This window comes from Maniola jurtina, chromosome 19 (genome assembly GCF_905333055.1).
Source record: "Maniola jurtina chromosome 19, ilManJurt1.1, whole genome shotgun sequence".
Classification (NCBI taxonomy): Eukaryota; Metazoa; Arthropoda; class Insecta; order Lepidoptera; family Nymphalidae; genus Maniola; species Maniola jurtina.
In genome coordinates this window covers 8,272,667-8,291,396 of record NC_060047.1, presented here as the reverse complement: position 1 = coordinate 8,291,396, position 18,730 = coordinate 8,272,667, and the positions used below count along the sequence as shown (strand labels likewise).

At 34.9% G+C, this 18,730-nt stretch overlaps 4 protein-coding genes across 5 annotated transcripts; 2 read left to right on the top strand and 2 right to left on the bottom strand.

Annotated features, from left to right (window-relative positions):
- Positions 1 to 1,233: 1,233 nt before the first annotated feature.
- On the top strand, positions 1,234 to 4,720 carry LOC123875204 (CCA tRNA nucleotidyltransferase 1, mitochondrial). The gene is made up of 6 exons (XM_045920899.1): positions 1,234 to 1,482; positions 1,565 to 1,764; positions 2,012 to 2,295; positions 2,880 to 3,200; positions 3,734 to 3,947; positions 4,400 to 4,720. The coding sequence occupies exons 1-6, from the start codon at positions 1,432 to 1,434 to the stop codon at positions 4,698 to 4,700; spliced, it is 1,371 nt and encodes a 456-aa protein (XP_045776855.1). The 5' UTR covers positions 1,234 to 1,431; the 3' UTR covers positions 4,701 to 4,720.
- Positions 4,706 to 6,374, bottom strand: LOC123875210 (abscission/NoCut checkpoint regulator). Its single transcript, XM_045920916.1, has 6 exons — positions 6,230 to 6,374; positions 6,071 to 6,157; positions 5,919 to 5,992; positions 5,593 to 5,845; positions 5,254 to 5,505; positions 4,706 to 5,023 (listed from the first exon to the last, which is right to left on the bottom strand). Exons 1-6 carry the CDS (start codon positions 6,275 to 6,277, stop codon positions 4,817 to 4,819), a joined length of 921 nt encoding a protein of 306 aa, XP_045776872.1. The 5' UTR covers positions 6,278 to 6,374; the 3' UTR covers positions 4,706 to 4,816.
- Positions 6,375 to 9,644: 3,270 nt separating this feature from the next.
- On the bottom strand, positions 9,645 to 13,274 carry LOC123874834 (signal recognition particle 54 kDa protein). Its single transcript, XM_045920354.1, has 7 exons — positions 12,956 to 13,274; positions 12,689 to 12,865; positions 12,210 to 12,439; positions 11,722 to 11,872; positions 11,091 to 11,239; positions 10,319 to 10,580; positions 9,645 to 10,190 (listed from the first exon to the last, which is right to left on the bottom strand). The coding sequence occupies exons 1-7, from the start codon at positions 13,031 to 13,033 to the stop codon at positions 9,732 to 9,734; spliced, it is 1,506 nt and encodes a 501-aa protein (XP_045776310.1). The 5' UTR covers positions 13,034 to 13,274; the 3' UTR covers positions 9,645 to 9,731.
- Positions 13,275 to 13,702: 428 nt separating this feature from the next.
- Positions 13,703 to 18,522, top strand: LOC123874797 (26S proteasome regulatory subunit 4). Of its 2 annotated transcripts, XM_045920297.1 has the most exons (10): positions 13,733 to 13,794; positions 13,831 to 13,863; positions 13,935 to 14,222; positions 14,478 to 14,648; positions 15,209 to 15,337; positions 16,021 to 16,206; positions 16,678 to 16,778; positions 17,143 to 17,239; positions 17,707 to 17,916; positions 18,241 to 18,522. In XM_045920297.1, exons 2-10 carry the CDS (start codon positions 13,861 to 13,863, stop codon positions 18,373 to 18,375), a joined length of 1,320 nt encoding a protein of 439 aa, XP_045776253.1. In that variant the 5' UTR covers positions 13,733 to 13,794; positions 13,831 to 13,860; the 3' UTR covers positions 18,376 to 18,522. The 2 variants fall into 2 exon arrangements, with proteins under 2 accessions (XP_045776252.1, XP_045776253.1); XM_045920296.1 differs by having other exon boundaries at positions 13,703 to 13,863.
- The last annotated feature ends 208 nt before the right edge of the window (positions 18,523 to 18,730 follow it).

The window sequence follows — 18,730 nt, the reverse complement described above, 5'->3', positions numbered from 1 at the left end:
TTTCTAATACTCTTCTGAAGAAAATATAAAAGACTACACTTGACCTAAGATTTTTTACACCTTTATTACCTGTTATCTCCCAATGCCACCATGATCCAAACTTCATAGTTGCTGATCGTTCTTCCCTGTGTTAGAGTCAATACGCAGAAAAACTTTCAGCTTTTATAAAATAACGAATAGAACGTAGTGTTTATATACTCTTTGATAACGAAGATCTGGCCCTCACTGGCTCTCTATCTATAGTAGTATATAGTCACAAGGGATAGGGAATAGCATTTTAAAAATGACATTAAAAACTTTTTCATATGTATGGAACACTTGCTACCTCATAAAAAGTAGTCTACCTAAAACTTTATACACTAGTCTTTGATCTAAAATCACGAAGAAACATACCTAGTGATTACCTACCCAGACCCACATATGTATATGGGGTCCAAAAGGAAGTAGGAACCAGTAGGAACATTCAACATAACTTTTTTTTTTCTTTAAATCTGGCTTTACTCTGATTAGCCAATGTCAAGTTTGTGATATTTTCAAGTTATTGAATTTATACAAATATGGACTCCGTCTGCGCCGGCGCCCGCCGACATACGCGCGGCGCCCCTTTAGAGCGCTTCCCAGTCAGTTCCACCCGAAAATTCTTATGTCTATGGTTCCACCACCAAAAAACACCAACTAACACAAAAACCAGCCACTCTTAACAAAAAAAAAACACTCCAAACAAGCACAGCACGCGCGTCAGCAAACGCCATCGCAGACGAAGTCCTTCAACATACCTAATAGATACCATGCAGATGCAGAGAATCAAAGAGTAGGTATATAAACACTATGCAGAGAATATAAATAATCAAAGAGTATGTAATCAATGGACGTATATACCCTAGGTACCTACGCTACGGCACTTGAATGGCATTGACAGAGGCTGGTATATAGTGATCTGTGGACAGGGGGCCCTAGTTGTAGAACAAAGGTTGCCAGCAAATAAAATCTCAATTTTAGATATGTTGTAATGTAGTTGAAAATGTTATAATGTTGAAAACCGAGTAAGTTTTATCTAATTTTAACTGAATGAGAAATTGCTAAAGCTTTCCCTGTTTCCACAGCGAGAAAGAATAATAAAAACCATTGATAGGTAGTTGATAATTTTAGAGATCATAGATAGGAACTGTAGAGATAAGTTCTCTGAGAAATGTACTCTGTGTTCGCGAAAGAAAATAATGTATTGTCTATGCTCAGGCTCAGCTGCAGCTGGCAAACTCTGTGCAAACAAGGTCTTTGGTGCAAACTCACAATTATTTATTATTTATTATAAATAATTTACCAAACAATATTATAATAGATACATTGTACCTACCACTCAGAAAGCAGAATGTGCAATTCCTAAAAAATATTACCTCTTTATGTAATAATAAAAACACAATTTAAATAGTTATGTACATAAATTGTGTTCATTTGAGGATTAATTTTCTAGGTGCATCAAGAGTGAGTAAAAAACTATATTATATACCTATTATATACTTTAACTGAATATCTACAGCTAAAATTAAATTTTGAACATTCCCAGAACTTCAGCAAGGTTAAAATATTACGCCCAAAAAGAGTAAAAACAAGAATAGATATGGAAACTAAGTGTCGCGAAGACCCTGTTGTCCTTAAACTGGATACACCAGAGTTCAAAAATATTTTCACACAAGAAGTGTTGGATCTGAAGACACTATTTGAAAAATATAATTATGAAATCAGAATAGCGGGTGGTGCTGTAAGGTATATTTAATTGCAGTATATCGTTATTTACATGATGATTTACTTGATTTAATGTACATGTTGCTGATATTTTGATTCAAATCTGGATTCTTGATTATAGTATGCACTTTACAAGATTGCGAATACTGAATGCTGATGATGGCAATATTTTCACATCTGAGATTCAAATTATTTTAAATTGTTATTATAAGTTTAATATTAAAGTATATTATATGCAAAGGATACTTACTGTTTTAATTTTTTTTAGAGATTTATTACTAGGCCAGCAAGCAAAAGATCTAGACTTTGCTACTGTAGCCACCCCAGAGCAGATGAAGGAAATGTTCAATGCAGAAAATATCCGCATGATAAACATGAGTGGAGAGAAACATGGTACAATCACTCCCAGGATTAATGACAAGGAGAACTTTGAGATCACCACTTTGAGGATAGATATGGTCACTGATGGCAGACATGCTGAAGTTGAATTCACTAAAGATTGGAAGCTAGATGCTAACAGAAGAGATCTCACAATAAATTCAATGTTTCTAGGTTGATGCTATTTTTTGTTATACTACTTATGTGCTATGTTATAAAGCAGTTGCCGTACTAAGACATTCAAATAATATAGATGAGAAAGTATTCCTTTTTAATCAACTTCTGAGAAGGAGGAGGTTCTGAATTTAACCCATTTTTAGGGTTCCGTACCTCAAAAGGAAAAAAGGAACCCTTATAGGATCACTTTGTTGTTGGTCTGTCGTGTCTGTCAAGAAAACCTATTGGGTACTTCCCTCGAACTATTACTTAGGCAGGGTTATCATGAAGTTTGGTAGGTAGGTAAGTCTCATAGAACAAGTAAAGGAAAAAATCTGAAATTCAATTTATGGTTGCATCACAAATGAAATTACAATGTCCACGAAAAAATTAATTTACTAAATCACCTTGTACGATGTTACAGAACCCTTCGTGTGCTAGTCTGACTCGCACTTAACCAGTTTTTTATTAATAGGCTGCTTAATTCTGAGGGCTAAGTATCTAAGCAAAGACATGAAAATATGAATATCTATCTAAAATTCATAATCTTTATAGTTGTTTCGTTTGATTGTGTAGATTTCAATGATATAATTTTTTTGCAGGATTTGATGGTACTGTTTATGATTATTTCTATGGTTACGATGACTTACAAAAAAGAAGAATTGTATTTGTTGGGGACCCTGACGTGCGGATTAAGGAAGATTATTTAAGAATAATGCGTTACTTCCGTTTTTATGGAAGAATTGCTGAGCAAGCTAACAATCATGATCAACATACTTTAAAAATTATCAAGTCAAACGTTGAAGGTTTGCAGAATGTGTCTGGGGAGAGGATATGGATGGAACTGAAAAAAACTCTTCAGGGAAACTATGTTGGTGATTTGTTAAAAACAATGTTAAATGTTGGCATTGGACCATACATTGGTAAGGAAAACAAATGTATATATATTTTTAAATTTAAACAACATATTTGATTTCTGCTTCTTTATCTGCATGGATTTGCATTAGGGGGCTCATTATAATTTCTTAAAATCCTCATCTTTTAGAAAGAAATTACATGCAAAATCAAGTTTTTATATTCAACTAGAGGATGCCCGCGGCTTCGCCCGCGTGGATATCAGTTTTTTAAATCCCGTAGGATCTCTTTGATGTCCTTCTCGGGGATGTGTCCCAACTCTGTACCAAATTTCATTAAAATCGGTTCAGCGCCGTGAAAACGTAGCAGACAGACATACAGACAGATAGATAGACACACTTTCGCATTTATGATATTAGTATGGATGATTGATAGTAAGTAGCCGTTTGGTCTGGTTTTTGATGATGAACTTTTATGATGATTCTAAGCTTCAACTTATTTTGCAAATATTTATACCACTTACACTTCAAAAAATTAAAAGTACCTACCTATACTTAGTAGAAATCATATACCTATTTTTTATCTATGTTCAATGATGCAGGTATTCCAAATCCCAATGTGCAAGAACTAGATATGCTGCTAAATAGGAGTCAACACTTAGAATTACATCCTATGAGTTACTTAGCAGCTCTACTTAGAAATATAGATGATGTAACTTTACTACATGCCAGACTGAAGTTCTCTAGCTATGAACGGGATATGGCATACTTCATAGTGGAACATAGGGATGAAAAAGAGGGCACCAGGCCTTTGCTGTAAGTAAATCTATATAAACAAAAAACCCGCCAAGTGCGAGTCAGACTCGCGCACCGAGGGTTCCGTACTCGGGTATCTTTCTCGACATTTTGCACTATAAATCCAAAACTATTATGCGTAAAAATAAAAATCTGTTTTAGAATGTACAGGTAAAGCCCTTTCATATGATACCCCACTTGGTATACTTTGAATTTTTTTTTTTTTAATGATGTAACTAAAAATTCACAGTTTTTGGAATTATTTCTTTACTTGTGCTATAAGAGCTACCTACCTGCCAATTTTCATGATTCTAGTTCAATGGGAAGTACCCTATAGGTTTTCTTGACAGACACAACTGACGGACGGACAGACAACAAAGTGATCCTATAAGGGTTCCGTTTTTCCTTTCGAAGTACAGGACCCTAAAAAACAAGTTTCATCTTGGAATAATAAATATATTTTTCTTTTTTAGACCATATGAAAAATTAGTGTTAAACACTAAAATTAAACAAAAAGATGCAGTTGATTATGTTCGTGAAGTACTCAAATATAGAGGCGCTGAAAAACTACTAGAACAATTTAACAATTGGGATATACCAAGATTTCCAATCAGTGGTAAAATATTAAAGGACAATGGAGTTCCTCCTGGCAAGATGTATGGGCCAATAATAAAGGAATTAAAAGATATTTGGATAGAGAACCAATACAAACAAACCACTGAAGATTTAGTCAAATTGTTACCAAGTATTATAGATGACCATAAAAGACAATAAATAGATAAAATTAACATTCATTATATTTTTATTTTAAGTATAAAATGTTCAATATTCCATTTAAAATTAAATAATTTATTATAATTGATTTCTTGCAATGCAATAAATAATACATTTTACATTACATTCTTTGGAGGAGTGTATGGTTCAAATTTGTCACAGCCATCATCACTATCTTCATGCTCCTTGAAGCACTGTTTGCAGAAGAGATATTTACAACCAAGACATCTCATTTTAGCATCCTCATTACATATCTCACAAAATGGTAACTCATCCATTACATGGTCACTGTCTATATTTTCTAATTTTGCTTCAGCTGCCATCTACAATAAAATAATAATTTTAATTTAGTTTTTGTTTAGTTTAGTTTAGAATGTGAAGATGTAACGCGAGAGCTCAGTGATTCTCAATTTGTGTCACCCCTTCCGTCACATTCAGGCGCTATACCTATAGTAATTACTTTTTCTGATCACATTGAAACACTATCCTATGATAGTTGTGCCAGTAGCATGGTATAAGCCTCCACAGTCCACATAAATTGATCAATACCTACCTTCTCAATTATCTTCTTGATAGTTTCCTCTTCATCTTCAGAATTATCATTCTTATCTTGAGACACAACTTGATCTGGCCCTGAACTTTGAGAACCTTTCAGCTTCTGTAGTCTAGCTTCTATGTCACTGACCAGCCCATCAAACTCGTCACCATACTTCTTATCAATATTTCCTTGTTCCATATACTGCCTCATTAGGTCTTCTACTTGTTCTTGTTCAGTTTTTACTGTAGATATGGTTGGCAACACTTGCTGGAAATCAATATAATAAAAAATTATTCAAAATAGTTTTACAATTACCTACCATACTTCGAACTTCTTCAAGTCAAAGACAATCACCTTACTCTGAAGTGCACTTATAGGTACTCCTTTAATATTTGCTAATCTTGCTGTCAGTTCTGCGTCAGAAGTAGACGGCACATCACCTTTAAGTTTTTGTAATCTTTCAGCAACTTCATCATTACTGGGGCTTGCTTTACTGTCCAATTTGTCCTGTTTTAATTTGTTAAGTCTTTCGGATATTTCTTTTTCCACTGAATCTTCACTTGTTGAATCTATGTGCCCTGAAGCACTCTCTCTGCCACCAATTCTTCTAAAAAATAAATTTGAAACCTCCAATATAGAATTTTACATGATAACAAATGTTTTATATAAGTCTTACTTACTTATAGTATGCATCTGGTGGTTCTATTTTTTTAGATTCACTAGAATTTGTTGATTGCTTGCATTTAGAACATACCTAAAACATACATAGATAATGGAATTTTAGAAGTCTTTAAAAAAATATAAGTATACTTAACAATATGTAAATACTTACCATTACTTCGGAATTGAGTTTTTGCGAAAATACCTTATTTTTTAGACATTTCGAGCAGTAACTAAACCCACAGCTGGGACATCCTCTCTAAAAATGTATCAGGAAACATTTAAACCAATAAAAACTTCAACTTATTAAACTTCCGTTAATTTTAATTACCTCAGGACGAAAAAGGGAAAATGTCTTCGAGCAGGAATTACAAGCCATAATAACGATTTTATTTTTATTAATCAATTAAAAAATTTAATAAGTATTTATAATCATCACATAATATTTCAAAACTTAGTGACAACTACTAGGGATGCACGATCCAATCAGATTTTTACAGTATCGATACAAAGATACTGACTATCGGAATTAATGAATAGTAAAATATAGTCAAAATGTATAGGACGTAAATTATTAACTACGTATTTAAAAAAAAAAAAATTAAAGACTAGCGCTTGGCTACAATCAGACTCGCTAGCAAGTGATGATGCAGCCTAAGATGGAGCGCGCTTGCCTAGAAGTTGCTTCACTCTTGACTTGAAGGTATCCATATTATAGGTGGAAGGGAAAACTGATGCCGCAAGGGCGTTCCTCATCCTGGTGGTTCAGATTAGAAAAGAGGAAGCAAATCGCTTCGTATGTGTTCGAGGAATTTCGACTATGTATGGATGCAGACATAATATAACATGTTTATTATAATTGATGTATTAGTGATATATAGAACAGATATATTTTCTGTTATGGAAAACTGTATTAATGTAGAATTATGAAAAGTTATATACCTTATTAGCTTAGGTCATTAATATAATAATGAAATTAATTTCTACTTAATATACGACCAATAATCCAAATCAATCAATACCTACATTACCAGTACTTGAAGCAAGTAACTTATCGTTATCCCCATTTCGACTAATACAACAACGATCCAAGATATCGATAAAAATACAAGTATCGTGCGTCTCTAGTGACAACTTCGGTGATTGGTGAAATGAAAGAAGCAATAAATGTAAAAAACTTAAACTAGCGGCACGCTATGATGGCCGGTTTGGGAAATAATTGTATTACTTTATTGACGATAGTGATGTGCAGAGATTCATAAATTTTATCGAATGTAGTTTTAGGTTTAGGACTCAATTATTTATTAAATTGATTTCTTAAATGTATACAAGTGTAGAAAAATCAGTTTGCACCATTTAAGGGGTGAATGTACTTGTGAATATGAACAATTTTCACTATGTGGACAAACCTCTGAAATCGCAAAAAAATATCAATAAATTTTTAAAAATGGAATCTAATACGATCGTCACATAGGATCGCTGGCTAGCACAACTACTACCTCCGGCAAACTCGCGTCAATGCTCAATGCAAAACAAAGCAGTTTCGAATTGACGTTGCTTCGAAAAGTATAAACTGTCAGTGCAATGCGATTGTGATATAGTTTTGACCTGGCTTTGGATTTCAAATATTGATACTGCATTACTGTTGACCCTTGCTCGTTAATTTGGACTCTGTTCAAGCCCTTTGTTGTGGATTTCGTCGATATGACCGAACGTACGCAGAGAACTGTTCTAAATAGTCAGACACGTGAGTTCGTAATACGCCTTCGTAACTATTTCGATCGTGAAGCTCAAAATGGAGGGCCAATTTTACCTATAACGTCAGTGGTTGAACGCGTAGCTGATGCGCTTAATATTGGACAACGAACTGTTAGACGGATAACTAAAAAAAATATGGCGAGACTGGCACAGAAGAAAATAAACTTCACACACCAAAAAAGAGAAAACGAGCAAAACCAGTCGTAGGCATCGATTTGATGCCGATGCTATCCGAAGACATGTTTACGGCTACTATTTACAGAAGGAGTATCCAACAAGAAAAAAGTTGGTGCATTCACTGAAGGAAGCTGGATTATTCTTCGGTGGGGAAAGTTCTTTAACGAAGATTTTGAAGACCATTGGATTTCGATACAAAAAATGTAACAAACGCAAAATATTGATGGAAAGATTTGATATAGCGATGGCAAGGTATACTTTTTTACGGCAAGTGAAAGAAATCAAAAATTGGCAAAATGTTGTGTTCTTGGATGAAACATGGCTTAATGCTAACCATACTGTAGGCCGTTCTTGGAACGATGACACAGCAGCATCTACTTCCAAAGTTCCTGTAGGAAAAGGATCGCGACTTATAATTTGTCACGCCGGAACCATCAACGGGTTTGTCGAAGGTTCTCTCATGGCTTTTGCGTCAAAAACCACTGGAGACTATCATGAAGACATGAATGGAGAAAAGTTTACTGAATGGTTTACCTCAATGTTGTGTAGCCTCCCTGAACCATCTATTATAATTATGGACAACGCCCCATACCACTCGATGCAAATTGACAAGCCACCTGCCCAATCCCAAAAGAAAGCTGATATCGTCGCATGGCTTCGTAAAAATGGCGTAGATGCAAACATGAATATGTTAAAAGCGGAATTAGTACGTCTTTTAAAAGAAAACAAACCAACCAAGATCCGATACGTCATTGACGAAATAGCATTAGAACATGGGCACAGAGTTATACGGTTACCGCCTTACCATTGTGAGTATAATGCGATTGAGTTGGTGTGGGCTCAAATTAAGGGATATGCTGCAAGACACAATACAGAACCCCCATTTACCACAAAAAAAATGCTAAAATTATTAGAAGAAGCTTGTGAACATGTGACTAAAGGAGACTGGGAAAAGGTTGTGAATAGAACTGTTAAATTAATAAGGGAAGATTATGAAAGAGATGTGAAAATAGATAATATTATAGAAAACGAACATATAATTATTAATGTATGTGATGATAGCAGTGACGACAGTGAAAATAGTAGTATGGACGAATCTGATTAATTATGGCCTTTTGTGGCACCTTTTTTGGTATCTTTTGTATTCATATGTTTCTTGTGTGCATATAAAGTATGTATATTCATTTTCGTTCAAATATTCAGTTCGTTCAAATAAATTAAATAAACATATACATTTTTGTTTTATTAAACCTATTTAATCAGGTACAAAAACAAAACTTAATTGTTTTTTGTTCGAGAATAAATTGACATTCCACATCACTATTGTAATGTGTCAAACCGGCCATCATAGCGTGCCGCTAGTGTAGTATAACGTAGTGTTTACATACTCTTTGCATAGAACAGTGACCTAGGAAGTAAAAACCACACGTCAGTTGACGTTTTTTTCCCGCCAACTGTTGTTACGGCTCTGGATTCTAGCCTTTTTGAGTCTAACACAGAAACGGGCGCAGTTTTTAAAACTATTATTATGTAGTCGAAACTCACTGAACTAGTAGACAAAAAAATATGGGTATTATTTACTGTTATGTTAAATCTTATAACTAGCTTTACAGCTCTGGGTCGTAGCCTAATGCAGACAACCTCCTACACTTCCTAATTCCATAGCAGTCAATTTACTGTCCACTAGTTATTTTTCTCGTCGATGCTAACTGCTACTGTCTTTGTGCCATGATTTCCTGAATGCTGAATGTTAAATATACATAAGTATAGATTAATAAATGTTTATTTTTTAACAAAACAAAAACAAAGGCTTTTAATTTGACTTAACCTTTAATAACATGGTGTTGATGGTTTCAATATGCAGCCAATGGACTTAAGCTAACAAGAGAAGTTTAAGGTCATTTTCCACCCATCAGGCTGTTCATTCCACTTGAACCCTGCTGCAGTTGGCGCATCATGTTGTGCAGGCCGGACATGCCACCCATTTGTTGAAGAATCCGTGGGTCCATCATTTTAGCCATCTGTTGGTTAAGTTTTGCCATTTGAGTTTGGTTCACGTTTTTAGCCATATCACCGCCTTTAAACAGGCCCTTAATACCACCCATCTTCTTAACAACTGCTGCAAACTTAGTATATTGAGCAATCAGGTCTTTTACATCTCTCTCAGTGACGCCAGCGCCCTGAGCTACTCTGGTGACGCGGGTAGGTTGCTTGGAAAACAATTTTGCGCCATCGCGATGATCAAGTTCGCCTTCATTCATAGAGTCCATAATGGTCATAAGACGTTTCAGTTTTGCCATTGATTCTTGTTCGCTACCTTTTGACATTAGATCTTGGGAGAATCCTGGTATCATGCCCTATGGAAAAAGAAATTATAATACATAAGATACATCTCTCAAATGGGTGGCTATATAATTATAATCATAGTTCACACTGTTTTCATAAATACCTTAAAATTGTTAAATAAAACAAAAATGGTACCTACCATTATTTGTGAGAAAGGACCCATTTTCATGATATTTTGGAACTGTTCATACATGGCTCTCAGTGTAAACTGTCCATGTTTCAGTTTTTCTAAGAGTTCGTCATTATCATCCAACTTTAGCTCATTGACTTTGTCTAGCAGCCCTTCTATATCTCCCATGCCCAGCAGTTTATTGATGAAGGGTTTAGTTTTGAATGGCTCAAGGTCATCAATATGCTCTCCAGTACCAATAAATATTATAGGACTCTCTGTTGCTGCTACACTGTAAAGAGAGATATTTTACTGTAAATCAATTAATAAGAATATTAATATGACTCTGGCTTTTGCAAAACTGGTGCCATAACCCCAGACAACTTTTTTTTCTCTAAGGCTCATTGTAGTGCAGTTTTTGATTGTCCAGACAACTTATAATTCTAGAGTAACAGTCTGCCATTTTTATATTAAACTGTAATGTTGACTGCAGCAATTCTTTAGTCATCATAACTTTAATTATGCTGTATTTTATTATTAATAAACTGTTTAATTTTAATTTATTTGTACCAGAAAGTTGTAACTTGTAACAATAAAGAGAAAATTAAAGTAAAAGTGGACAGGGAAGCACTTATCACTATAAGATATCTCTACCAATGACCCTTGGAGTGGGAGTGTTTAATGTGATGACTGAGTTGCTACTGGATTACAGATTTATTAGCCTACAGGCTTGGTCTGGACTATCTGCTTACTTGGCCCTCAACTGCTCAATAAACCTTCTTAAAATAGTAAAAGGACTTACGCTGATAATGCACCGCCTCCTTTCGCATGACCATCTAACTTGGTAATAATAACAGAACCAATGTCTACTTTCTCTTTGAAAGCTTTGGCCTGAGACTCACAAGCCTGCCCAATTGTGGCGTCCATCACAAATATAATGTTGTCTGGTTTCTGTATATGAAAATAAATTAATAATGACCATCTTTTTAATATCTGTTTATATAAAAGGAAAACCTGACTGACTGACTGACTGATTGATCTATCAAATTTGCATTTCACCATCTGTCCCTATGTATGCTTCAATCTTTTAAACTACTCAACAGATTTTAATGTGGTTTTCAACAATAGATAGAGTGATTCAAAAGGAACATTTACACATTTAGTTTAATATTGTATTGTGTTAATTTGTTCAAATATGACGATGATTGTTCAAGATGTTGGTAGAAATCAAGCCGACTGAGACCATTCATTGAAAATACATACCGTCTTATTCTTTTGAAATGTAACAAAATAATGTATGATGGAATTGTTCCTTTTTATAAGGACTACTATAAAAAAAGTCAGCTATTACTAATGCGGTAGTATCTACATTGCACCCGTGCGAAGCTGGGGAGAGTCACTAGTAAATAATAAACAATAATTGAAGATCTTACAATTGCATTAGCAACTGCCAACATCTCTTCAAACAGGGACTCTTCCTGTTTGTGCCGACCACTGGTGTCTACAATTATCATTTCAAATCCCTCCTTTTTGAACATTTCCACACCTGTTGAGGCAATCACTACTGGATCCACTTCTGTATAGCTAAAAGACATCAATGGCATATTATTCTGATCATAGATTTTGTTCAGTAGTATAAATCATCACACTAATGTTTTAAAGATGTTCAAACATCTCATGCATAGATCAAAAAATGAACCTGCACTTTCTCTCACAAAATTATATGTTATTTCACTTTGGTAACTGATAAGTATGTTTATGAGAAAACAAGGTACCTCTCACAACTTTTATTGAACACCAGATATACAGAACTAATGCAACCACAGTATGTTCACAATTTGGATACCTCATTGCTACCTAGCAATCCAGGCAACAGAGCAATGGTGTAACTCTAAAAGGATATGGTTACAACAATATTTACCTTCCATAAAATGGTATTCTCGCCTTGGTACAATTCTGTTTGACTTGATCATAAGCTCCAGCTCGGAATGTGTCAGCACACACAAGACATGATTTCCAGTTTTTCCGCAGGTAATGATAGGCCAGTTTTGTGCAAGTTGTGGTTTTGCCAGAGCCCTGGAGCCCTACAAACATTATGACATTGGGTTTCCCTTTGATTGGCTGGTATGGTTTTACTCCTGGATCGACAAGCTGAAATGTTACAATTAATTAAATTAATTTATTATAATGCTTTCATTAATAAATTTGTCTGTTATCATTGCCTAGTTTATCATAAAAATATAATGCTATAATATGTTAAATAACCCAAAGTACTCAATAGGAAAATATTTCTAACACCATAATAATCATTGAGCAGTGATAGCCTAGTGGTTTATACATCCATACTCCTTACATTTTGGAGTTGTTGTTTTAAGCAATTGAATATAACTTAAGAATTACCTTGACAAGTTCTTTGAAAACGGCTGATTGTATCATCCGTCTTTTGTTGAGCCCCCCTGCCATCTCATCAAAATCAATGACAGCACGCACATTCTCACGAAGATTCTTAACTAGACGAATATTTACATCAGCTTCTAATAACGCTGCACAGATTTGCTTTAGCATAGAATTCAAAACCTGTAATCAAAGATGTGATGCGAGTCCTGAACTACATTATTTTCAGAAGGTACTTACCAACTTACTTAAAGTTACATTTTATGAATTTACCTCTTCATTTATAATAGTAGCACGACTCAACGACTGCAATGCAGTCGTTATTTTTCGACCCAAATCTGCTAAAACCATTTTGAAACACTATTGTTACCACTTTCCAATATCTTTGGCTGTCAGCTGTTGTCCTTACTTTAACGAATCGTACTAAATACAATATAGTAAGATTTTTGAGACATTTTATATCATAACTATAGCATGAGAAAATATCAATGAAAATAAATAGCACTTAAATATTTCACAAATATCCACTCCACGACGGAAAATATTCCAACACAACACAAATCCACGAAAATCAAAAATCAGAAAATCACTGACACGTCAAATCACGTCAAATGTCAACATGATGTCAACATGTCTTTTTTTCAACTGGCTTTATGGCTCTGGCTTCTGACTTCTTCGAGCGTTCTGAATCGCCCGGCAGGTTTCCGTGTAGTATCCTGGAAAACAAAGTGTTCCCGTGGAGTTAAAAAAAAGCTATATCCATGCTTATCACATTTATTTGGGTACATATGGCGCAAATGTGCGGAACGATATAATTATTACTATGATATTTGTACCGGCCACACATTACAGACCAGTAATCCGGAGACACAACAACCCAGAGGTATAGCTTAAATGTAGCTTAACATAAGTAGTGATTGTCTATAGTGTAGTGGGTGTCTATGGTGATTACATACTCTTTGATCTGGTCGGTGCTCTTTGATCTTTAGACTGTATATAGTGATCTGTGCTCTTTGATTGACAGCTCTGAGTCGGATGATCCACAGATTCTGATCTGGAAAAAAAAAACAAAAATCGCCTTGTAATGGAGATGTAATGGAGTGTTGGTGATTGTTCTTCTTTATTTTAATTTTACACAAAACTAAAATAATTTGTTTCCAAAGGAAAAGAGTGTGATAATGGTAAGGTATATTACTGAATTCTCTAATGCTATTCCTAGTTCATTGTAAAATGTTTAAAATGTGTACGTTAGGGTCAAAATCAATCTGGGAGTGGAAGCGGTGGAGACAAGAAAGACGACAAGGATAAGAAAAAGAAATATGAGCCTCCAATTCCTACAAGAGTTGGAAAGAAGAAGCGTAAAGCGAAGGGGCCTGACGCCGCATTGAAGCTGCCTCAAGTGACGCCACACACGCGTTGCAGGCTCAAGTTGTTGAAGCTAGAAAGAATCAAGGATTACTTACTCATGGAAGAAGAATTTATCCGTAATCAAGAAAGACTTAAGCCCCAGGAGGAGAAAATTGAAGAGGAAAGGTCTAAGGTATGGAACCAAAAAATTTGTTAGGTCATGACTTTTTCAATCTTATTGCTAACATTATTCCCTACTAGGTGAACCTCGCAACTTTGTCTGCGTAAATTTACTTTTTGGGATATCTTGAATTTTCTGAAATAAAAATAGCTTATATCCATCTCAGGGATGCAAGCTATCTCAGTATCTTTTCTCAAAATCAGTGTATATGTGATGATAACAGACAGGCACACTTTCTCATTTATATTGGTATGGATTTATTTGTAGGTTGATGACCTGAGAGGGACGCCCATGTCTGTTGGCACACTGGAAGAGATCATAGATGACAATCATGCCATAGTTTCAACATCAGTAGGCAGCGAGCACTATGTCAGCATCCTGTCCTTTGTGGACAAAGATCAGCTGGAGCCCGGCTGCTCAGTTTTATTAAACCATAAGGTAATTATTTTGTCTCATAATATCTAGCTTTGGTCCTTAGTGTAAGTCATGAGTGAAACCTACCTTGGGTCCCCAGCAATACTTCCTGAAGTCTTTGCCAATTTGTGTGGTCTGCTTTGATTGGCCTGAAGTGTGGTAAAGAAACCCAGGACAAAAAGAAAAAGAAAAGTGAAAAAGTAATGAGTATGCTGTCTGTAATTGCTGACCACTCATCATACTTATGTGCATGAACATGTTATTGAGGTTATCTTGTGATTGACAACCTATATTGTGAAATCTGAGTCAAAGTTAGAGCTTGTGTCTAAATTCTAGATGATGTCTAGATGATAAAATAATTAACTAGATGATAGGTTTTTTAAAAATATCATGAGAGTTCTTTTTCCCAGGATAAAGAGTAGCCTCTATACAAAACATCAAAATCAGGTAAATGGATGGGCTGTGATAACATATCAGACAGACAGACAATATTAATATTAGTATAGAATTATGGATCATTTAGCATTTTTTATGTTATTAAAATATGGCTTTAAGTATTGAATAGCTTGTATTTTATTCTACAGGTCCATGCAGTGGTTGGTGTGCTGGGTGACGACACAGACCCCATGGTGTCTGTCATGAAACTGGAGAAGGCTCCACAAGAGACCTACGCTGATATTGGTGGGCTAGACACTCAGATCCAAGAAATCAAGGTTAGTAGGAAGTACTTCATGAAACAAACTTTACTGTTTTCTTTCCTTTGTCTGTTTACAGTTTACCTTAAATTACAGATTTTTATAATAATCATATAGGTGATGATGATAAAAATAAAAAGTACATAGTTGAATTCTTAGTTTTTAATAATTAATTATAACCTCGGTCTGGTGCATTTTGACCATCTGTTGTGCCAGATCATTTTTTTTTGCAAATAAGTGGAATTAACTTCCAAGGACTCTGATCCCACTTGATTTTGACATTTTTGGGGTTGATCAAGGAGTTTTGAACCAACAAATTCCTGAAAAGCAGGTTTCTCTGATGCTGCAAATGTTCAAGGGTGGTAGTAATCACTTAATATTAGGTGTCCACCCCTGCTTGTTTGCTTGCTATCCATATATTATTTTAATTAGCCTGACGCTATTGCCTGCTACGCCACAGTTCACTGCATAGACTATGGGACTAGGATTATTATTATAATATAATTATTAAATTATTTATTATTTATTATGTTTCCATAGTAAAAAACCCATTTCCATTTACATTCTTTAGAAGAATGTAAACTATTTCAATCAAGTTCAATTAAGCACTAATTTATAAAAAGTTTCCATTAAAATTAATGTTTGTGTTCTTACCTGATGATAAATAGACATTGAAATGGGTTGTTTTTTTTTTTGTACAGGAATCAGTGGAGTTGCCTCTAACCCACCCAGAGTATTATGAAGAGATGGGCATCAAACCTCCAAAAGGTGTCATTCTTTATGGACTTCCTGGCACAGGCAAGACCTTGCTGGCCAAGGCGGTTGCTAACCAGACATCTGCAACATTCCTGAGAGTGGTTGGCTCTGAACTGATTCAGAAATATTTGGTAAGTTGGGATTTATCCCACCTGTTGCTCATACCACAAGTTAAACTAGAGAAGGCATCTCTCCACTAAATCAAATAGTACATATTTCTATTTATGATCAAATAGTAATCAAATCAAGTAGTATGATCAACTAGTTTTTGCTGACAATAGCACATGACCCATATCAAGAGACCATGCAAGTTGAGAGTGTATCAGTGCTGATTGACAAATACTACCATTTCATTTGGGTCAAAACACTTCTGATGGCATATTGTGTTGCTTGATGCTAGAGGGGAGAGATTAGTCATATTACTAATATTCTTAGATTGCCTAGTATTTAAAAAAAAATGTACAATATTTTGATTTTAAAGTTTGTAAACACTGTTTTGTTAAGATAAAAAAGATTTATTTATTTATTTATATTACAATTGACTATTTGATATTGTGACCTTTTTTATAAAAATATACAACTTAATAAAATTTTGTCAACAGGGTGATGGTCCAAAGCTAGTCCGTGAATTGTTCCGAGTGGCGGAGGAGCATGCACCATCCATAGTGTTCATAGATGAAATTGATGCTGTGGGTACCAAACGGTATGTACCATTAGCATTATATAGAAAGTGTTGATTAAATGGATTGTATTCAAGTTTTAATGAGTGGAGTGTTTACATAAAGAGATCAAGGAACCTTTAAGACCACTTTTGAAAATGCGTGCGTGCGATCGTCGACCCGCGACTACGTCCACGGATTTAGAATTTAGATTTTTTTATAAATCCTGTGGGATCTCTTTGATTTCGGGGGGAAATCATGTCGACAAAATTGATTAAGCATATGAGATGTGGAAAAAAGACAAAGGAAGAGACAGAACAGACATTTTCGCATTTGTAATATTAGTATGAATTTGGCATTATTATAATATAACCTAATTATTGAATCTCATCATTATTTATGTTTCAGTTATGACTCAAACTCTGGAGGTGAGAGAGAAATTCAAAGGACTATGTTGGAGCTCCTGAATCAGCTGGATGGATTTGACTCTAGGGGTGATGTTAAAGTATGTATAAGTATAATATTATAATGTTATCTATAACATTTAATAAGTTTTCCAATTAATGAAAAACTTGAAACTAGAAACTGAAAGAAAAAAAGCTAATGTGCAACTCGCGTGCCACCTGTTGTGTGTTGATGCTACCATGTAAGAAATGTCCCCACAAGTCCTCACAACAACAGTACGAACTCAATGATGAACTGACAGACAAACATTAATTTCTATAATAAGATAGCACTAGATTTCTATGGTTTGTCTCAGTTTTCCCTTCCACCTATAATATGGGTACCTTCAAGTCAAGAGTGAATAGGGAACTTCTAGGCAAGCGCGCTCCATCTTAGGCTGCATCATCACTTGCTAGCAGGTCTGATTGCAGCCAAGCGCTAGTCTATAAAAAAAAAATTGTGACTTAAGACATGTGCCAAAATCAATCTACCAGAAAAACTTAATGCTTAAATTATTTCTGCATTTAGGTTATCATGGCAACAAACAGGATAGAAACATTGGACCCTGCTCTCATTCGTCCCGGCCGGATTGACAGGAAGATAGAATTCCCACTGCCAGATGAGAAAACAAAGCGAAGGATCTTTACTATTCACACATCAAGAATGACCCTTGCAGATGATGTAAACCTGTCAGAGCTTATCATGTCAAAGGATGATCTTTCTGGTGCAGATATAAAGGTATCGCCCCTAAAAATTCTGTTGGCTTACCGCTACCACTGTAGTTTGACAGCTCCAGTGTGACAATTAGCCTGATTGGCTGACTTTCTTACTATTTGTAGATAGATGCATTCGACAATTCAAAACTACTTCTAAAAGTTTATTTGAATAAAAGTATTTCTATTCTATTGGCTAAAATAAGGACTGGCTGTACCCCTTCAAAAATTATAATACATAAAACACATAAGCAACTTGTGTATGCACTTATTTCATACCTGCACTTTCAGTTCGTCATGGAATATCCTAATGTATTTTATTATTAAATTCATGTTTGTTTCTTTTTAGGCTATTTGTACTGAAGCTGGGTTGATGGCCTTACGAGAGCGACGTATGAAGGTTACTAATGAAGACTTCAAGAAGTCCAAGGAGAGTGTCCTTTATCGCAAAAAGGAAGGTACCCCAGAAGGCCTTTATCTTTAATTACATTACTTACACACCTTTCCCAGGATTTCTTGAATCTATTTATATTATTCTACATCTAACAAAATAATAGAAGGAATATTCTATATTCTTGAATACAATATTGATGTTAACATCTTTGCTTGAAATAAAATGATTGAACACGAAGTTTGGATGTTTCATTTTTTCTATACAAAAATAAGTGAGAAGGAATAATATCTTTATGGAAGGAACCTTCTGAGACCCTAAAACCAAACCATTCCTTTTTTTTTAGAAACCCAGTTAAAAATGGTAAATAATCGAAAGATATCGATTAAAATAACGATAAGCTTATGACCTCTACATGCCTCTATACACTCTCGTCAAGGTTCGGAAA